This window comes from Myxocyprinus asiaticus, chromosome 4 (genome assembly GCF_019703515.2).
Source record: "Myxocyprinus asiaticus isolate MX2 ecotype Aquarium Trade chromosome 4, UBuf_Myxa_2, whole genome shotgun sequence".
Taxonomy (NCBI): Eukaryota; Metazoa; Chordata; class Actinopteri; order Cypriniformes; family Catostomidae; genus Myxocyprinus; species Myxocyprinus asiaticus.
In genome coordinates this window covers 36,974,148-36,992,964 of record NC_059347.1, presented here as the reverse complement: position 1 = coordinate 36,992,964, position 18,817 = coordinate 36,974,148, and the positions used below count along the sequence as shown (strand labels likewise).

Sequence of the window (18,817 nt, the reverse complement as noted above, 5' to 3'; positions counted from 1 at the left end):
TTTTGCATACTAAATCCCTATCTACAATAAAATCTTTGCTGTTCCTGTGTTTTTTGTTTTGTTTTTTGCTGTTCCTTTGGTTTCTTTATTTTTGTTTTTATCCTAAGCTATTTCCATGTATCCATCACTTATTGATACAAATTGTGTCTTTAAATGTTCAATGATCCATATATAGTTCTTGGAGCCCTAGGCACTCTTTAAACATGCTGAGGAATGGCTACTCAGTGTTAACTTGATGCTCTGAGCACCGTTCATCTCATCTTAATCACCACTCCCCACATCCCCCAACCCCCACCCCTCTTCTTTTTCATCCTTTCTTTGTCCTTAGACAGCCCTCTGGAATATTGCTTCCTTCAACTGTCCTGTATGGACCAAATCATCTCATAGGAAGGTGAGTATATATTTCACAGAGACCACTAACAGTGGTGATGTCTTTTTAAGTCCTCATTCTGTCTGCAGTCTGAAGAATAGAGAGCAGAGGAAGAGGAGAAAAGGATGCAGAGAGCTAAGTGCCTGTTTTGTCTCCCTTCGAAGAAAGGATTGTAATTTTCCATTGATTCATCTGAAGTGAGTCGTCATTCCTCTGTTTCTACGCAATTGCTGCATCTGGCTTTCTTTATCTGAAGGGCTGTTTTGTGTGTCACATAGACAATAATATCATGCTGGCGTGGTCCACTGTAAACATTAGCATGTGTGGTACTAGCTGGACTACAGAAACATCTGCCAGATGTTTTGTTCAGCTCGATGGATAAACATTACTTTATTGAAGCTTAATGTTCCAAGTTGTTCTTTTCAACTGATTAGTGTTTTTTATTAATATTATTATTATTATTATTGTTATAAAAAAAAATTAAATGAACTGATAGTATGCATGTGGATAAACGCATACCAATGTATCACATTTTTAAATGTCTTTTTTTTTTTTTTTTTTTTTTTTAAGAATAATGATATGACATTCATGGCATAAATAAGGTTAACAATTTATGCCACCAAATACAGAGGTGAAAAAAAATAATGTATTCACTGTCAACATATAAACATTGTAGAATCTGATTACCAAGAAAATCTTTATTAACACTCACAGAGGTGCAAAATGTATCCTAAATATTCAGAGAGGTCTAATCTTGGTGGAAGTGCAAATCTTCAAAAATGAGCAGATTTCAAAAATATAATCTTTCATGAAACTCAATTTTTATTCATGATGAGAGGCTTGATTGCTAAGTGTTCTATACAGATTCAGTGTTTGTGATGAAGACACTATTTGTCATGTTTCAAAATTTCATTTACGGAATTATACCAAATTTGTTTTATTGCTAAAATGTCCTAATCTTGTTTTTTATTTAGTTGCTCATTTTCATGCTTAATGTAACCTCAATTGAAAAAAATAGATCAACATTTTGCCTTGAGGAAATTACTTACTAGGTGAGTCTACGGTCACCGTGTACTTTAATGATAAAATCCTTAAATGTATGCCTTGATTAGAGTGATTACTTTAAGTAATTTTAGACACAAAGACAGTAGCCAGAGGCTATAACAATAAGCTCAGAACAATTTTGTCTTCTAGTGCAACATTAAATCTAGCATGAGGTAATAACCTCATGGCTGTAAAATACATTTTTAATATATCTTGTTCTTAACACATCAGTGTATGCCGAGGTTATGCAGTACTGTCAGCCCATCACAGCTCTAGTGCTTTAAATGATCAAACTGCTTTACGGTCTATGCCCCAATTATTTAGATGGAGATTTACAGTATATAGAACATAATGAAAAAATCATACTGTAATGTGAAAGGATTGGATGGAAAATATGACAACTCTATCCTCGCAATGAAATACAAAATTAAAGTGGGGTTGTGTCAGAATAAATGGTTAAGGATGAATCGTACTAAAAGTATCCTGTAAAATGCACATTCCATAATTGCTATGTGTCGTGTGAAGTTTCATCTTGAAAGCATGTGGCTTTAATAAATAGGACTAAAAGACAGTGTTTGAATGCATTTGTTTTAGCAGTACCATCAACTTACCAGTTTTGGCAACAGCTGATTGTGCTCCAAAAATCAAAATGAGAGTTTTATATCTTTTAGTTTGTGTCTCTTATCTTTGAGGCCATCTATGTTAGTGTACTTCTAAAAGTTTGCCACAATTTACTTTTAGTAAATATACCAACCAGGTTTCATGACAAGTCATAATAAAAGTACAAGGTGGCCAAATTTTAAGAAATCATATAAGTTGACTAATACAAAAACGTACGAATTTTACTCCCATAGAGAAAACTAAACTAACCAATGAACTATGTTATTGCGATCTTTCCTAAATGTAACCCCAAACCTAAACGTCATCATAAAGTTTAACTCCATACCCAAACCCTAAACCTAACCATGATTTTAATTGGAAAATTAAACTTTAATGTACCAAGAAAGAAAACATCAGAGTTTTAGCCAAGGGAAGCATATTGCAGGTTAATGGCATACATCGGTAATCTGTATTGCATACAAAAATATAGAATGAGAAAACAAATTTATTCACAGACGTTTCCTTTCTTAAAATAAAGTCTTGGATAAGAGACTAGCTTAAAACTGATGTATCAATTTGATATTCTGTTTGTTGATGATTGGTGTTCTCTATGGGAATGAAAGTCATAACTTTTCATACAAGCCAAGTCATACAATATCTTTCGATTTCATTATCTTGTAGAAATTATTACGAGTTGTAATGAGATACACATTTACAATTTACAGTCTTTTTTCTTCTGGGAAAATGGACCAAAAATGTTAATGAGAATGTCTCTCCCCCTGTTGCCACCTGCAACAGACTAATAAGTACCAAATCATGGTTCATGCTGTGACAAGAAAGCCTCTGTCAAACTCAGAGTTCAGTCCCCAACATTGCAAACGATGATAGTCAGCACTCAGCATAATCTGACAGGGCACAAAGGAGGGTATTTTGGGTATGAATTATCTCTAAAGACTTTAGTGTCAGAAGACTTAATACAACCCTTCATGTTTCTTTCCCCAGGCTGGACAATAGCTTCAGTGACGTGTACGGGCCATTGATACTGCAGGGAAAATGATCAGGGCCACACCTAGGATTTACAGGGTGGGAGGACATCACTTCAACGAGCTTTGCCTATGGCAAAATGGGAGCTTTGTTAGTTTCAGATATTCTATTTGTTGATAAATGAATGTGAGTTCAAAGGGAGGAAAAAACAGAGTTGTGGTAGAGATTACTTTGCAACAAACTAGTATATCTGATATTCTAATGCATCAATGACACTAAGAGACTGACTTCATATGACTGGCCGTGTTCCAAGACTTATATTTAAGAAGGAACTTTAAGAGGATACTCTTTTACTCTTTCTGAAGAGGATATAAATGTTTACAGCACTTCAGTCAGAAGTGTGAAGCTACAGTCAAATTGAGTTGTGAGGTGACCTTGTAACCTCTAAACTTTCAGTAATTCCATGGCTTTCTTCAGTCTTGCACAGATCCATTTGTGGTCTGCGACTCACATGCTATACTTTGATTCTTAATTCCATTTTCTTTTCTCATCTTAATGCATCACTCTCCCTTTCCCCCATTTTCTATTCTTTCAATTTTAAGCTTCTACTCCACCTAATTGTCAGTACCTCCAGGCGAGGAATTGAACAAAACATTCCAATGCTTTCTCACGCTCTCATCTCTTTCCTTATAGCTCACACAGCCAAGCACAAAGTTTGCCATTATATGTTGTGTCCCACAGTAAAAAAGAAAATCGCAGTGATTAATGAGTATGACATGGCTAAGCTTCTGATAGTCAGTGAATGCTTCAGATGTGACAGCTGGTGCTTGAATGAGTAAATGGCTGCCTGTTTATGATCATTTGTCTACAGAGACATGTCTTATATTGTATTGTACAGGTGTTAATAGATACAATACAATACTTATATAGGTGTCTCTGATTCAGGTATGATCTTAGAAGGGGAACTGTAGGTTTTTGGTGTGTCATGTTTGTCTGTTGCCCTTACCATGGTGGAGTCAGTAGAGATTTAGAGAGTGCCTGGCTGAAGATTTCAAGTTTTTTATACAAAACAGAAAATCAACTGACCACATAATCGATATAATATACAGCAATGGGTTGTGCCATTTGCACACAGTTGATAGATATGTGGAGTGTGTCTGGGTCACAAAGAGCCCAGACATCAATGGACATGTCCAATTTACAGCAGGACTACTACAGACTGTCAGGCCTCCACTATACGTCCTCTTTCTCTGATGCTGAGGACTGCTGCGATGACATCACAAGCTCCTCCTCCTCAGACTGTCTCGGAATAGACTGTTAATGTTTGGTTTGGTTTTAGAATGTTGCAGGTTACTGACAAATATTGCCATTGTTCTCTTTGGCTCCAAATTGTGTAAAAGGACGAGATTTATTTTGTTTCTGCTCAATATGGGCGACAGCCCACATTGCCAGGGAATAAAGACATGCATATAATAATATAGCAGTGGAAACTGGACCTTAATCATTTAACTGTATAATGATGATGAAAATGATCAATACCATTCAGTTAGAAGTATAAATGTACATTCTACACACACACACGCATACACATGTACGTATTGTTTCTCTTGGGAGGAACAAGCCCATTCCCAATGGAAGTTTTGATAAAATTATGATGTGTTCTGATATTGAGTACTCTGGTATGACTAAATACCTCCTGAAAGAAATAAAACTGCAAATACATGATTCTTCAGTTATTTTTCCTATGGCATCCTGCAAGAAAATGTTTTTAAAGAGCTGATGAAATAGTATTGCTTCAGCCGTTGTGGAGTCTAGTCTCATGAGACCACATGAGTTTAATAGTAATTAATTCACATGTTAAGCCATTAATAATGTAATTAACAACTGGAGCACATCAAGACGTGTGTTGCTGAAGTTATTTGATTTCAGCACTGAAATGAAAGCATTTCAGATAAACAAATTAATCAGTTTGCAGTTTTAATGTTTTTGCATTCTATTTGCCAAAGACCACTTCTGTGACAAAGAACACTGCTTGACTCAGAGGATTTTAAGGTTGTTTTAAGATCACCACCATAATGATCACCGTTCACATATTTTGCAAGGGATAGTTACTGTTATACAGAACATCCACTTACAGAATTACTGTAATCCACACAAATAAATGCATAATTTGAAACTAAATGACTGTGATTTGTTACGCTGTATGCGGAAAGGTAAGGTAACAGGTGCATAGAGGGGAATTTTATTTAAAGTACTAGTATTGCAGCATCTAATTAAAGATTATACAGCAAGTGTTGTGACAAAAGAAATTTGTCATTTTTGATTTTTTTTTCTTCTTTATATATTCTGCATATACAGTATATCCTTCTTTATTCTTCCTTTTGCATATATTCGAATTCTGCATTGCATTCCGTTATAATACTAAATGTGCACAGATGTACAGAGTCAAGGGAATTAGCTAAATTGTTACATTCTCTGATGATGCTTCTGTCCAATTCTTAAATAATTATGGGCTCCAGGCTCCAGAAAAAATAAAAATACATTTATTTGTATAAATTTTAGATGTATGATTACAAACTTTTAATGAAGTGTGCAAATATTGATTTATTGATTTAACTTTTTTTTTTATCCCCTTTTCTCCCCAATTTGGAATGCCCAATTCCCACTACTTAGTAGGTCCTTGTGGTGGTGTGGTTACTCACCTCACTCCACACATCTTATCATTCTCGCTGTGCATGACACCACGGAGACTCACAGCATGTGGAAACTCATGCTACTCTCCGTGATCTACGCACAACTTACCACACATCCCATTGAGAGTGAGAACCACTAATCGTGACCACGAGGAGGTTACCCCATGTGACTCTACCCTCCCAGGCTGGAGTCACTCAGCACACCCTGGATTCGAACTCGCGACTCCAGTCAGCGTCAATACTTGCTGATCTACCCAGGCCCCGCTGATTTAACTTTTTTTTAAATTATAAAATAATTTATTATATTATCTAATTCCAGTGCTGCAATTAAATTACTTGTTTAATTTAATTTTTACAAATAGAATTGATTCTCCTATCTATATTATTTTATCCAGTCTATGCTACCTGTCCCGCCTCAAACAGAACATAACATTCATAGGGGCGGTGGTGGCTCAGCAGTTAAGGCTCTGGGTTACTGACCAGAAGGTCAGGGGTTCCCGCCAAGATGCCACTGTTGGGCCCTTGAGCAAGGCCCTTGACCCTATCTGCTCCAGGGGTGCTGTATCATGGCTGACCCTGCACTCTGACCCCAGCTTAGCTGGGATATGTGAAAAAAAGAATTTCACTGTATATATGCAAAAATGTATAATGTGTGACAATTATAAAGGCTTTCTTCTTCAAATTCCAAGCCTGTGGGGGAAGGCTGTCACTATTGGATGTAATTATTTTAATATGGAAAGTTTACAGTTTGCTTTGACACATCAGACTACACTAGCAAGTTTGTTTTATTCTATAGTTCTAAGCTTGAGAAATCCTTTTTTTTTTCTCCTTAATTGTCCTATTTATATTTACTCCTTTGTACTTTCATTTTTATTAATACTTAAGTATTCCAATTGAAATTTGGCGAACGTTCTAGAGTTAATGTGCTGTGATTTTGAGTTGAAAAATAGTTCTCCATTGTGTGTAACCTTATCCTCATATGCGACATGTTTCATCATCACATGGGGAGGGAAACGTCAGTGAACGTCTGGACTTTAGTGAAAGTTTCTTGCCAGGTACTGATTGGAAATAGGATGGACCAAGCGGTCTAGGCTTCGCATATAAAACTGAACATTTACACGTCTCCTTCATACTGCATATACACAGACTGCGCTATAGTTTGTCAAGATGCTTGAAAACGATGTATGGATGTGCTTCGTCTTCTACAGCACGCTGTTAATTTTAAAGATGTACGTCATTGCCATCATCACGGGGCAAGTGAGACTTCGGAAAAAAGTAAGTTATGGCACTTTTTATGGGGTTATCATGCTAATATTGCATGAACTTTGAAAGTTAGATCCCACCTAATGCTAGCGAGTCGACGCGCACTCCCATTAAAATCACCGCCAGACATCATCCAATTATTACAATGGGAGATTGATGTTTGACGCGTCGCGCGAACAGTTTTTTTCTTCTGAAGTGTTATTTCTTTTTATAATTGAAATCACATTAGTATATACGTCGGGGCCGTTCACACCGAACGCGTACTTGCGTTAAAACAAGTGTCTCAAGACGCGTTTGAACAGTTGGTTCCAACTTGAAACGACGTCTAAAAAACGCTGCGCAAAAGACGCGGCGCATCGCTCAGAGACAGCGGTCTAGCTAGCACATGTTTACATGTGAAAACAACTAGAACACAGCGCAGACGCAAAACGTGTTCGGTGTGAACGGCCCCTTTATGTTCACTCCAGTGCTGCAACTTTAGATTAATTTATGGAAAAATGAAGTAAGTTGACTAAAGGTGTGTTTTAATAAAAATGACTTGATATTTAGCTGTAAGTGCTGTTAAACAGAAATATAACGTTATGTATTTGGACAGGCGTTCGCGAATCCCGAGGATGCAGTTAGACACGGAGGTGTGCAGTATTGCCGCATCGATCCTTACGTGGAGCGCTGTAGGAGGTAATAAATTGAACACAACAGTATACCATGTATTCAAACTTGTATGTAATTATGTGTATTAATGCTGCCAATTTGTGTGGATTGGTCTAGTCTGGGTGCTTAATTAGACAATAAATATGGATTTCCATTTTCTTTTTTACATGTTGCTACACATGTTGCATGCTAGGCGACTATTAATTAAGCAGTTGTAGTCTAATAGTAACAATAATGTGTAGCCTAATTACAAGCAGCTCCACAAAATAATAAACAATAATTGCATTATTGGCTATTTGCTAGTGTACATACTGTATAGTGTTTTCCATGTATCTTTAAAAATTGCAGTTCCCTTTAATTCTGCTCACATGGGTTCAATTTTCAGACAAGCATATTTGGTCAAAAATGTGTTTCTTGTCTATAAAAACATTGTGTGCTTGTTTCGGTCTGTTTTGCTTCAGTCATGCTCCTCCTGGCCCCACTGATGAGAAAAATATGCAGGATATCTGGTAGATTTGGTTTTTCTTCAGTTACAAGACTTTTATATTAATTTCACACTTAATCTATAACTCTTCAGATGACGAGTTTGTCTCTGTGACAGTGTTCACAGGTCCAGTTGGAGGCATCATGTTTAATCTATGATGGATTGCTAGGATTAAAGGGGACCTATTATGCAAGATTCACTTTTACATGGTGTTTGAACATAAATGTGAGTCGGCAGTGTGTGTACACATCCACCCTACAATGTTAAAAGTCCACCCACTCCTCTTTCTTATATTTCTATTAATCAAAAACAGTGTCTCAAAATGACTGGTTTTCGTATCCGCTCTAAAGTGACGTCACTTTAGAGCAAGCCACGCCCACGACTGGTAACGGACTCCACCCTATTATCATAGATCCTCCCCTGAGTGATCGACACACAGTCCGCCATTTTTTTCCGCGCTGGAGCAGCTACAGTGAGAAGAATAATGTCTCAACCTCTTAAGCGTCATAGGTATTCTGTTGTTGGCTGTAAAAGTAAACATAAGGGTCTTCATGTACGCAGCAGCTCATTTGCATTTAAAGAGAGACACATGAAAACAGCGTGTTTTTGATTCCACCCAAAAAGAGGCATTTACAACATGGTATAATAAATGATCCGTGGGGTATTTTGAGCTGAAACTTCACAGACACATTCTGGGGAAACCTGAGACTTATATTACATCTTGTAAAAAAGGGGCATAATAGGTCTCCTTTAAATCATTTTATCTGCAGATTGTTCAAATTGGCAGACAGCTTTTAGTGTGGTCAAACTCAATAGCAAAAAGATACATGGAAATGACAAAAAAAACTAGTGAAGATGGTCAGTCTAGCAAAACTATTCGATAAACAAGTTGTCAAACAGCCCAGCTCTTTTTTCTTCTTTTTATTTATTTATTTTATATATATATATATATATATATATATATATATATATATATATATATATATATATATATATATTTTTTATTTATTATTATTATTATTATTGCCCATTTGTATTTTTTATGTTAGAGGTTATGAAGTCTACCCTTTTGACCTTGTGCTCAGTCAGCATGCCTGTTTGATAGACTTCAGTGTTTCTACAAATAGTCTCTTTTCAGTGTGTGTGAGAGTATGAAATAAAGAATGAGACTACATATTCTAACAATCCTTTTAGACTTGGCCTCTTGTTTGGAAGCATTCATTGCTTTAAGCTGCAGGGTTTTACATTAATGTTTTTGTTCAGCAGCATCAGTAACTAATCTTCAGGAAACTCCTCTGGCCCGCCTAGTCCCTTCCAGCCTAATTCAGCCTTGCAAACTCAAATTATGATAAAGATGTTATTTCAGCAGACTGCCCAGAAATCACTCAATGTCCATAACCAGTGGAAAGTCTTATTTTCTGTAAATGGAGCAGGCATTTACTGACTTAAATCTTGTGGACCTGTGAGGGGGATCTGGTGGTTAGCAGATGTGATAGTGTAGGTTACCAGGAGCAAGTCCTGACAAGACCATTATTTGGCCTTTAATTACAATGCATTTATAAGAGTGTTTCAGTACATGCCCCACAGCAAACTTACAATTGAAAGTGTAAAGTAATAGGAAGAGGTTGTGAAAATAGAACAAAGGGTTTGGAGGGTGTATGTTCCTGTTAGGATTATCAACTTTATATTCATGTTCATGTGTCAACACGGACAAAAATGGGTTTTATGAACAAAATGGCATATATATGTGTAAAGACATATATTGAAAAAAAGGAATAAACCAATTTACCCTGAGAGGCTTTAATAAACCAGCTGAAACAACAATGTGATAAAAGATGAATTAACAGTTTTTTATTAGTACCATTATAAATCTCTTTAAAAACATTCAGCCTCCTTGTAGTATTACCTAACTCTACACTGTTCGAACCTAACTATTGGCTGTTCAAGCTTGACAAGTAACTTTCCATTTTTATATAGAATTAAAAAGGTGAGTGGCCACAGGTGTGCATATATTAGCTTCAAAAGAGACTCATCATTTTATCAGATTTTAGAGCAGGAACTAAAATAAAGGAAATGCTAAATGACAGAAGTGAGAGGGTTAAAGTTATTTCCTCTAATGAAAGGGAATAGCAGCAGGAAATGGCTTATTATGGCTTATATGGAAAGTCCTTGATGTTTTAAAGAGATGAGGGAGAAGCTGTGTAATGCAGGATTTCCAAACACGATGACCAAGCTGCTACGTCACTGCTGTGCTAAGATAGTAACGGGAAATGTGAGATGACTAGCAATCTGTTCATGTGCAATGAATGTCAACATTATGACCTATTATGATGTTTTTAAAGGGGGAACAGGAAGTAGATAACCTACTACTTTTTATTTCTATGATCTATTGAAAGAACAGTCACTTCTGTGATGCATTGTGCGTGTGCTTTGTGTGAGTGATTCAGGGTGAAACACAGTTTACTGTGTAAGATTGTGAAATGTTGGCAACTTTCACTGTCCAGGCATGCTGCCATTAGACTGAGCCAGACAGTTTATAGCTCAAGTCCTGATCAAAGCCAGATGTTGTGTGTACATTCCGCACAAAAAAAAAAAAAGTACTTCTGAAAAGTACTTTTCCATATATATTTCTGTGGTTCTGGGACATTCAGAATGCCTGAACAAGCTGTAAAATCAGATACAACATTTTCAGATAATAATATTAAAGTGATAGTTCACCCAAAAATGAAAAATTCTGTCATTTACTCACCTTCATATTGTCCCAAATATGTATGACTTTCTTCTGCAGAACACAAAAGGACATGTTAGGCAGAATGTCAGTCTCGGTCACCATTCATTTTCATTGGATGGAAAAAAGATGCAATGAAAGTGAATGGTAACTTAGACTAACATACTGTTTAACATCTTTTCTGTGCTCCACTGAAGAAAGGCATACAGGTTTGGAAAAACATTTTCATATTTGAGTGAATAATACCTTTAAAGGTGCACTCAGTAATTTTTTTTAATATGTCATCATGGGCTTACACTGACACCTAGGGGTGTAGATGTGGCATAATTCAAACACAGTAGATTTCAGTTCCCTGTCAAAAGCTACACTTAAAACTGCGCTTGATTCAGCGCTTATGGGAACGTCTTTAGGAGTGACCAGCTGTGAATATGTGTGCAACACGTCAATGAAATTGACTAGAACCTTTATAGCCTCTGTTGGTGACATCACCAGAATGCGCCAGTACCTGGCAACCTGGCAGCGTGGAAGCTACTGATGAGTATTTCTATGTGTGTCCTAAAGACAGTAGAAAAGGGCTACAGAATTCAATTTGTATGCCATCCTCCGCGTTTCAACGGCATGGTCCCCACTACCGTGAAACTGGAACAAGCACATTTACTGTCACAAGAGCTGCAATCTCTTCTGGTCAAAGGGGCCATAGAACATGTTCCCCTTCCAGAGAGAGAGTCATTTTACACCCAAGAAGGATGGGGGATTGCATCTGATTTTAGATCTTCAAGGCTTGAACCGCTCAGTCAAGGCGCTCAAGTCCAAGATGCTAACTGTCAAGACGATCGTGTCACAAATTCAACATCGCGATTGGTTAGTCACAATCGATCTCATGGACGCATACTTTCATATAGAAATACTGCCACAACACAGGAAGTTCCTGAGGTTTGCTTTTGGGGGTGAAGCTTACCAATATCGGGTTCTTCCATTCGGCCTAGCCTTATCACCTCGCACATACACAAAGTGCATGGATGCAGCACTGGCTCCATTGCGACTCCAGGGCATCCGCATTTTGAATTACATAGACGACTGGCTGATACTAGCACAATCGCAAGAACTGGCATTACAGCACAGAAATGTCGTCTTAGCTCATCTAGTTTCTCTGGGGTTGAGACTCAACGACAAGAAAAGTGTTCTTTCTCCTGCCCAGAGAACAACATATTTAGGGATCGTATGGAATTCGATCACGATGCGGGCACAGCTGTCTCCCACTCGAGTCGAGACCATTCAGAATACCCTGAGCAAAGTCAGGCTAGGCAAAGATCGTACTGTTCTTCAGTATCAACGAATGTTAGGTCTCATGGCATCTGTGTCCTCTGTGATCCCTATGGGCCTTTTGCATATGAGACCGTTTCAGTTGTGGCTCAAAGCCAGGGGATTTCATCCAAGGGCCAATCCCCGAAGGCAGATAAGGGTTACGCGCCGCGGGCTACGTTCCTCACCTTGGGTCCCACTCTAGGTGCGTCTTGCTGTCGCAGATTGCTAACGACAGACGCCTCCCTGTCGGGCTGGGGAGAGGTCTTAAGTGGTCGTCCAGCTCAAGGGGATTGGGAGGGTCATCAGCTCGATTGCACATCAACTGTCTCGTGTTGATGTCTGTATTTCTGGCCCTGAAGTACTTCCTCCAGCATCTGAGAGGCTGCCATGTCCTGGTGCGTGTGGACAACACAGCAGCAGTCTCTGACATAAATCACCAGGGAGGTCTGCGGTCACGCCAGCTAAACAGACTAGCGTGGCAGATTTTTCTTTGGGCCCAGGGTAAGCTCCTGTCACTCAAAGTATCTTCAGTATATCCCTGGATGCCTGAATGTGGGAGCGGATTTACTGTCCAGACAGAAAATACCGACGAGAGAATGGAAACTCCACCCCGAGGTAGTGAAACAAATCTGGTTAAGATTTTACGAAGCAGAGGTGGACCTCTTCGCCTCCCAACAGATAGCGCAATGTCCCCTCTACTTCTCTCTGAGTCACCCAGCCCCCCTGGGTCTGGATGCAATGGCGCATACATGGCCCAAAATGCGCCTGTATGCGTTTCCTCTGGTTTCTCTGCTCCTGGGAGTTCTAGCCAGAGTTCATTAACAAGGATCTTGCCTCTTACTGATAGCGCCACATTGGCCGAACATAGTATGGTTCTCGGAGATAATATCTCTCCTCGACGGCTCGCCTTGGGCGATACCGGAGAGGAGGGACCTTCTGTCTCAAGCACAGGGTCAATATTTCATCCTCGGCCCGAGCTGTGGAACCTTCATGTTTGGCCCCTGAAGGGTACCAACTGAGGGATACTGGGTTTTCACCTGAAGTTATTGAGACCATTCTGAGTGCTAGGGCTCCTTCCACTAGAAAAAGTTATGCCAATAAATGGGGTGTCTTTGAAAGGTGGTGCACTGCACATAATGCAGATCCAGTTAACTGCCAGATTGCTTCAGTTCTGGACTTCCTGCAGGAGAAATTATCAGTAGGCACATGCCCCGCCACTCTCAGGGTTTATGTGGCCGCTCTGTCAGCTTGCCACGCCTTGATTGATGGGGTGCCACTGGGGAAACATCCTTTGCTCGCTCACTTTGTTCATGGGGCCATGCGACTGAGGCCTCCCGTTAGAACCAGGATCCCTTCATGGGACTTAGCTATAGTCCTTGAGGGTCTGGTTGAGACCCCCTTTGAACCTCTAGAGTCGGTGTCTGACAAGCTCCTGACTCTAAAGATGTTTTTTCTTATGGCTATCACTTCTTTAAAAAGAATTGGAGATTTGCAGGCTCTGTCTGTCTTGCCATCCTGCTTAGACTTTGCCCCAGGAATGGCGAAAGTGATATTGCGTCCTCATCCTGACTACCTGCCTAAGGTTCCTTTCTCGACCGTACATCCGGTCACTCTTGAGGCATTCTGTCCTCCGCCGTTCACAATGCCGGATCAGGAGAAACTTCACAGACTGTGTCCAGTCCGTGCTCTTCAGGCCTACGTCCACCGTACTAGCCGGTGGTGTAAGTCAGGGCAATTATTCGTTTGTCATGGGGGCTGTAACGGGGGCGGCTGCCACAAAACAGACAATGTCACATTGGGTGAGGGATGCTATTGCCCTTGCCTATGAGGTGCGCGGTCAAGCTTCGCCAGTAGGCATCAGGGCTCATTCTTCCAGGGGGAGGTCGCTTCTTCTAAAGCTTTGGTGGTAGGAGCCCCTCTGCAGCATGTTTGTAATGCAGCAGGCTGGTCCTCTCCGCACACATTCATAAGATTTTATAGTTTGGATGTTCATGCCACTCCGGGCTCTCACGTCCTTGAGTCAACATCACAAGCTCATGTCTGAGACTTTTCGCGTTCTTGTGAGCACACACTACACAACCATAAGGGGTCCAGACACCCACAGTGCGGTGGTGTGGGTATTCCCGTTCCCATAAGCGCTGAATCAAGCACAGCATTAAGTGTAGCTTTTGACAGGGAATGTCTCGGGTTACTTGAATGTAACCCTTGTTCCCTGAAAAAGCGGAACGAGATGCTGCGCTTCATTGCCACACTGAGGATGTCCCAGGACTGCTCTTCAGACAAATATACCTGACGTTGCTCCTGTGGCATATCTATTATAGCCCCTGGTACTGGCGCATTCTGATGATGTCACCAACAGAGGCTATAAAGGTTCTAGTCAATTTCATTGACGTGTTGCACACATATTCACAGCTGGTCACTCCTAAAGACGTTCCCATAAGCGCTGAATCAAGCGCAGCATCTCGTTCCGCTTGTTCAGGGAACAAGGGTTACAGTCAAGTAACCCGAGACGTTACTGATGCCAATGTAGAAATTCACTATTCACATGATCAGCCTTGATTAATTTAATTTATGAGTAAATGTATACAATAGCAGGGCGGTTGCTGAGCTTAGGCGATGTGATTCTAACATGGCAGCCTCCATGAGCGGACCCTCCCCATGTAGATTAAAATAGCTTTTGTAATGTTACTGATATGACTGGAGTCTTCGTCTTATGTAAGTGCTCACAATTTTGTACATATGTTCCAAAATTACAACTAATTTCTTTAAAAGTAAAACGTTTTAAATTACTGAGGGCACCTTTAAAATGGCGGAAGCAGACGCTGACACAAAGGAGAAGGTGGTAATGGTGAGGAATGTGGTTTAAACTTGCACTGGGAAAACACTTGGAAACAATCTTGTGTTAAGAAAAAACACTCATCATGAGACACACGTAAACAAGCATGGTCATGCAATGCGGCCATAATTCATAGTTTTATGCCTTCATCTTCCCAAATGCTCTTGAAATTATGGCAGCAAAAGATATAGTTTGTTTGTGATACATTCCTCAGTTCAAAACCTGGCAGCAGGTAATGAGTATAATTGTTCTCCTTCCTCTAAGAAATGCTGTTTTTATGCAATCATTTTTTTAAATGAACACCTGCATCTGCATTCCTTTTTAAAGATGCACAAAGTGATTTTTTCCTCACACCTATTTTTAAGATTTTAAACTTTTATGAATTTTATTTAGTTAAAGATTAGGCAATTCAATTTGATGGAATTTTGTTATGAAATTTAAATGTGTAAATCTTAAAAATAGGCTAAAACATTTTTAGAGTGAATTTGAATAAGTTGTAGCCCTAAAATAAATGAATAGTACTTGAAAAATATGTTTACAAATATGTACACATGATATGAAGACTCCATTTATATCAGTGGTGTAATAAAAGCTGTTTTATTTTACATGGAGCTGGTTGTCTTATAAGTTGCTGACATGTTGAGATCACATGCCCAGCCAAATACTTCTCATTTTATCTCTGTAATCCCCATATTATCAGACACTTTCACTTACAGAATAAATGAATCATCGCTGACTACAAATACCACATTTCCACAATGGTATCTTGGCCAAAACCTATTGCTTTTGTGTGCTGCAGTGCTGCATCCACACCACTAAGCATCAGTATTAGTTCTGACATCTACAGTGTATCAGCCAGCACAACATTACCAAAATTACTGAATGCAACATTAATATAGATGATAAACATGATTTTGTGTGTTTGACTGCACTAACTTTGCACTGTTTGTGTGTGATTCATTTTTTTTCAGAGCACATCGCAATGACATGGAGAACATTTTCCCCTTTTTTTTTCTAGGGGCCGTATATTCCATGACTGGCCCCTCATATTCAGTAGCACAAATTCACTTTCTGGTCTTCTTCCTGGGTCGAGTTCTTCACAGTGTGGCATACCTGTTATCATTTAAAGCACCAACACGTTCATTTGCCTATGTCATCGCTCAGGTGCCTTGTGTTTCCATGGCAATACAGATTCTCATGGATGTAGCCTCATTTGCATAACGCTGAACAATATGGAGTTATGTGACCGGTCATGACTTTTCAGCTGTTATAATTGTGATGCAGGATGCTGCTTTGATGACTTTTTCATCCTTCTCATCAACTGTATGAATTTACTTTTCATTCTGAGATCAGACTCATGCTTTATGACTGACAATGTGTAGCTCTGCTCTTAAAGCTGAAGTATGTAAATTTTTCAGTGTGGAAATACCTTCTCCTAACCCAGCTTAATATGCAGACAACTATAAATAAGCCATTCATAGGTTAATTTTCTCAAAAACTGTAAGCACTGACTTTCTGTGGCACTTTGAAAATTGACCCGCCCCTACAACGCTACTCAACCAATGACATGAGTTGGGGTGTTTGTTTGATGAACGGCAGATGGGGGGTGTATTCAGAAAGTCATTTGGTGCCGCTTGTGGCACAGAAATTACATACTTAAGCTTTAAAAACAGTTTGTACTGGTATTTTGCTGCAATAATGCAGTGTCTAAATACGATATGTTATCATGCAGATGAAGGGTATTTAATGGCACCTTATTGTGTTTTTGTATTGTTTTTTACAATGAGGTTTGCATTTACTCTTGTCATATTTATATATTTGCTACAATAGGCCTCATTCTCCATGAATGGTCATAAAGTCCTGCAGAATTCATACCTCTAGTCTATAGAACAGCCATTATTTACAGTGCAATGCAGTGACCAGCATCTTTTCACTTTCCTACTGAAATGTTTACACAAGCAATAACTGTTGAGGTCAGTTCGTAGTCTACATGACTGCTCAGCAATAGCTTTCCAAACTTGTAAAGATTCCTCTGTTGTTACAGCATGTGAGCCCTGCAAAGTCCAGGCCTTTCTAAATTATCATAGCGTTAAACAAATGCTGCTGCACAAACACTGCCTTTCCTCTTTGTCTGCCAGGCTTTGGGTTCATGGCATTTTGAACACAGCCTCCAATTCACAGCCGAGTGCTATTGCCCTGTCCTCAAGAACACTACTTACACAACAGAATGCTTGAATACATTTCTATTAGGTAATTTGGTAATTCATCACACTGCACTCTTTAAATTTATGTTAAATGTTCTGTTTTTTAAAAAGATATAACTTATTCACATTTATAATATTGTATCTTGTGTGTTTTAATGTCTAAGTCACTAAAGACATGTTGAGAAAGCAATAGTTTTTTTTTTTAATAATAAATGCATAAAGAAATGTTGTGTGTGTGTGTGTTTGTACAGTATACAAAACAAGTGAGAGAAAGAGAGAGCAAGTGAAGGAGATTGATAGGTATTGCTGCCTCAATTTTATCAGAGCAGACACCATTATTATTTTACTGTGCAAAAAGGAAAGCAAAAAGAATGGCAGGAAAAGACAAGAGGCACAGAGAGAGAGATGTGTGACAGAGAGAGAATGCAAAAGAGAGAGGAATGTTATTACCTCATAAATCAGACCTCTAAAACTGATACTATACCCCAGACGTGTAATCTCAGTCTTCATTTTTTCTGCATTGGAGGGTTTTTGTTTTTGTTTTTGTTTTTTTGAAAATCGCATTTTCCACAAAAATATGTGAAAGTGCAACAGAAATGATCTCAGTAAGCAGCATGAATGGAAGTGTGTAGATTTGAGTTGCATGCAAATCTAAAGACTGGTACGTGTCTGAAATATGCCCTTGCTTGACAATTTCCTTTACAGTAAACATTGTGCTTTGGAAAAGTGTCATGACTACTTACAACTATGTGCAATAGTGTTTTCTGCAAAGTGTTTTTAAATGTAACAGATTACATGCATGTTTATTGTACATTTGTTTCGTGTAAAGTATAAGCTAATAATTGCCGTCTTTGTGCTTTGATTTAATAGTACATCATTTAACAGGGTGGGGGGTGCTGGCTCTGGAGCACCTATGGCATTTGAGATGTTACCACAGGTTGACCGGTGCATAACATAACAAATAGACTTTCTCTGGAAAATGTCAGAGTTTAACCTAAGTTCATTTGAAGTTTGTGTTTATTTGCCCAATAGAATTGCAAGACACAGGTCATGGTACAGTATCTGAACATGCTGGCAATAGTGAGGGGATGACCCACCTTATGAAGAATAAAAAGCTAATAACTGTTTCTAGGCCACTGATTTAACTAAAGTCTTCATCTTATGTTTGTGAATCTAATTTTAAGTGAAGTGTTTAAACGTTTCTTAAGAGTATTTTCAGCTTTTTAAAATGTGCATGTTTATAATAACATGGGGACAGAGCAAAAAAGCAGAATCTCTGCCTTTAATTATGCCAGATAAATTATGGATACAACAGAGACAACTATAAGTAGGTTGAAATTTTAAACACTGTGTGTCTGTGGTGGTTTCAAACTTTGCTCTGTTTGTTTTAGCAACCCATCCAGCCCAACACAGCAACACTAACTCAACCAATAGTGTGAGTTTAGGGTAGGATTATCTGTTTGTTCAACCAATGGTAGACACAGATGGTGTTTACCAAAACTATGTTTGAAATTATGTTCTGTCAGAGTATGTACTGCATTTGATGAAGGATGCACTTCTCGGCTGGTAAAACAGTACGTTGTTTAGGTATGCAGGTGAGTAGTAAGAATAGATCACAGACATACTTCATCCGGGAATGTGGGAATTGTCCCATG

At 38.9% G+C, this 18,817-nt stretch overlaps 1 protein-coding gene and 1 long non-coding RNA gene across 2 annotated transcripts; both read left to right on the top strand.

Moving 5' to 3' along the window:
* Positions 1-299: 299 nt before the first annotated feature.
* On the top strand, positions 300-5,221 carry LOC127439599 (uncharacterized). The gene is made up of 3 exons (XR_007896996.1): positions 300-391; positions 460-567; positions 3,017-5,221. It is a non-coding gene; the product is annotated as an uncharacterized LOC127439599 (long non-coding RNA).
* A 1,467-nt stretch (positions 5,222-6,688) lies between these two features.
* LOC127440100 (prostaglandin E synthase-like) lies at positions 6,689-17,859 on the top strand. The gene is made up of 3 exons (XM_051696493.1): positions 6,689-6,966; positions 7,550-7,632; positions 15,930-17,859. Exons 1-3 carry the CDS (start codon positions 6,859-6,861, stop codon positions 16,177-16,179), a joined length of 441 nt encoding a protein of 146 aa, XP_051552453.1. The 5' UTR covers positions 6,689-6,858; the 3' UTR covers positions 16,180-17,859.
* The last annotated feature ends 958 nt before the right edge of the window (positions 17,860-18,817 follow it).

Bases quoted from the DNA above. Each gene is read 5' to 3' on its own strand.
- LOC127440100 (XM_051696493.1), top strand. From the start codon at position 6,859: ATGCTTGAAAACGATGTATGGATGTGCTTCGTCTTCTACAGCACGCTG. The intron at 6,967-7,549 runs GTAAGTTATGGC...GTATTTGGACAG, and splicing joins AAGTGAGACTTCGGAAAAAA to GCGTTCGCGAATCCCGAGGA. The intron at 7,633-15,929 runs GTAATAAATTGA...ATTTTTTTTCAG, and splicing joins TACGTGGAGCGCTGTAGGAG to AGCACATCGCAATGACATGG.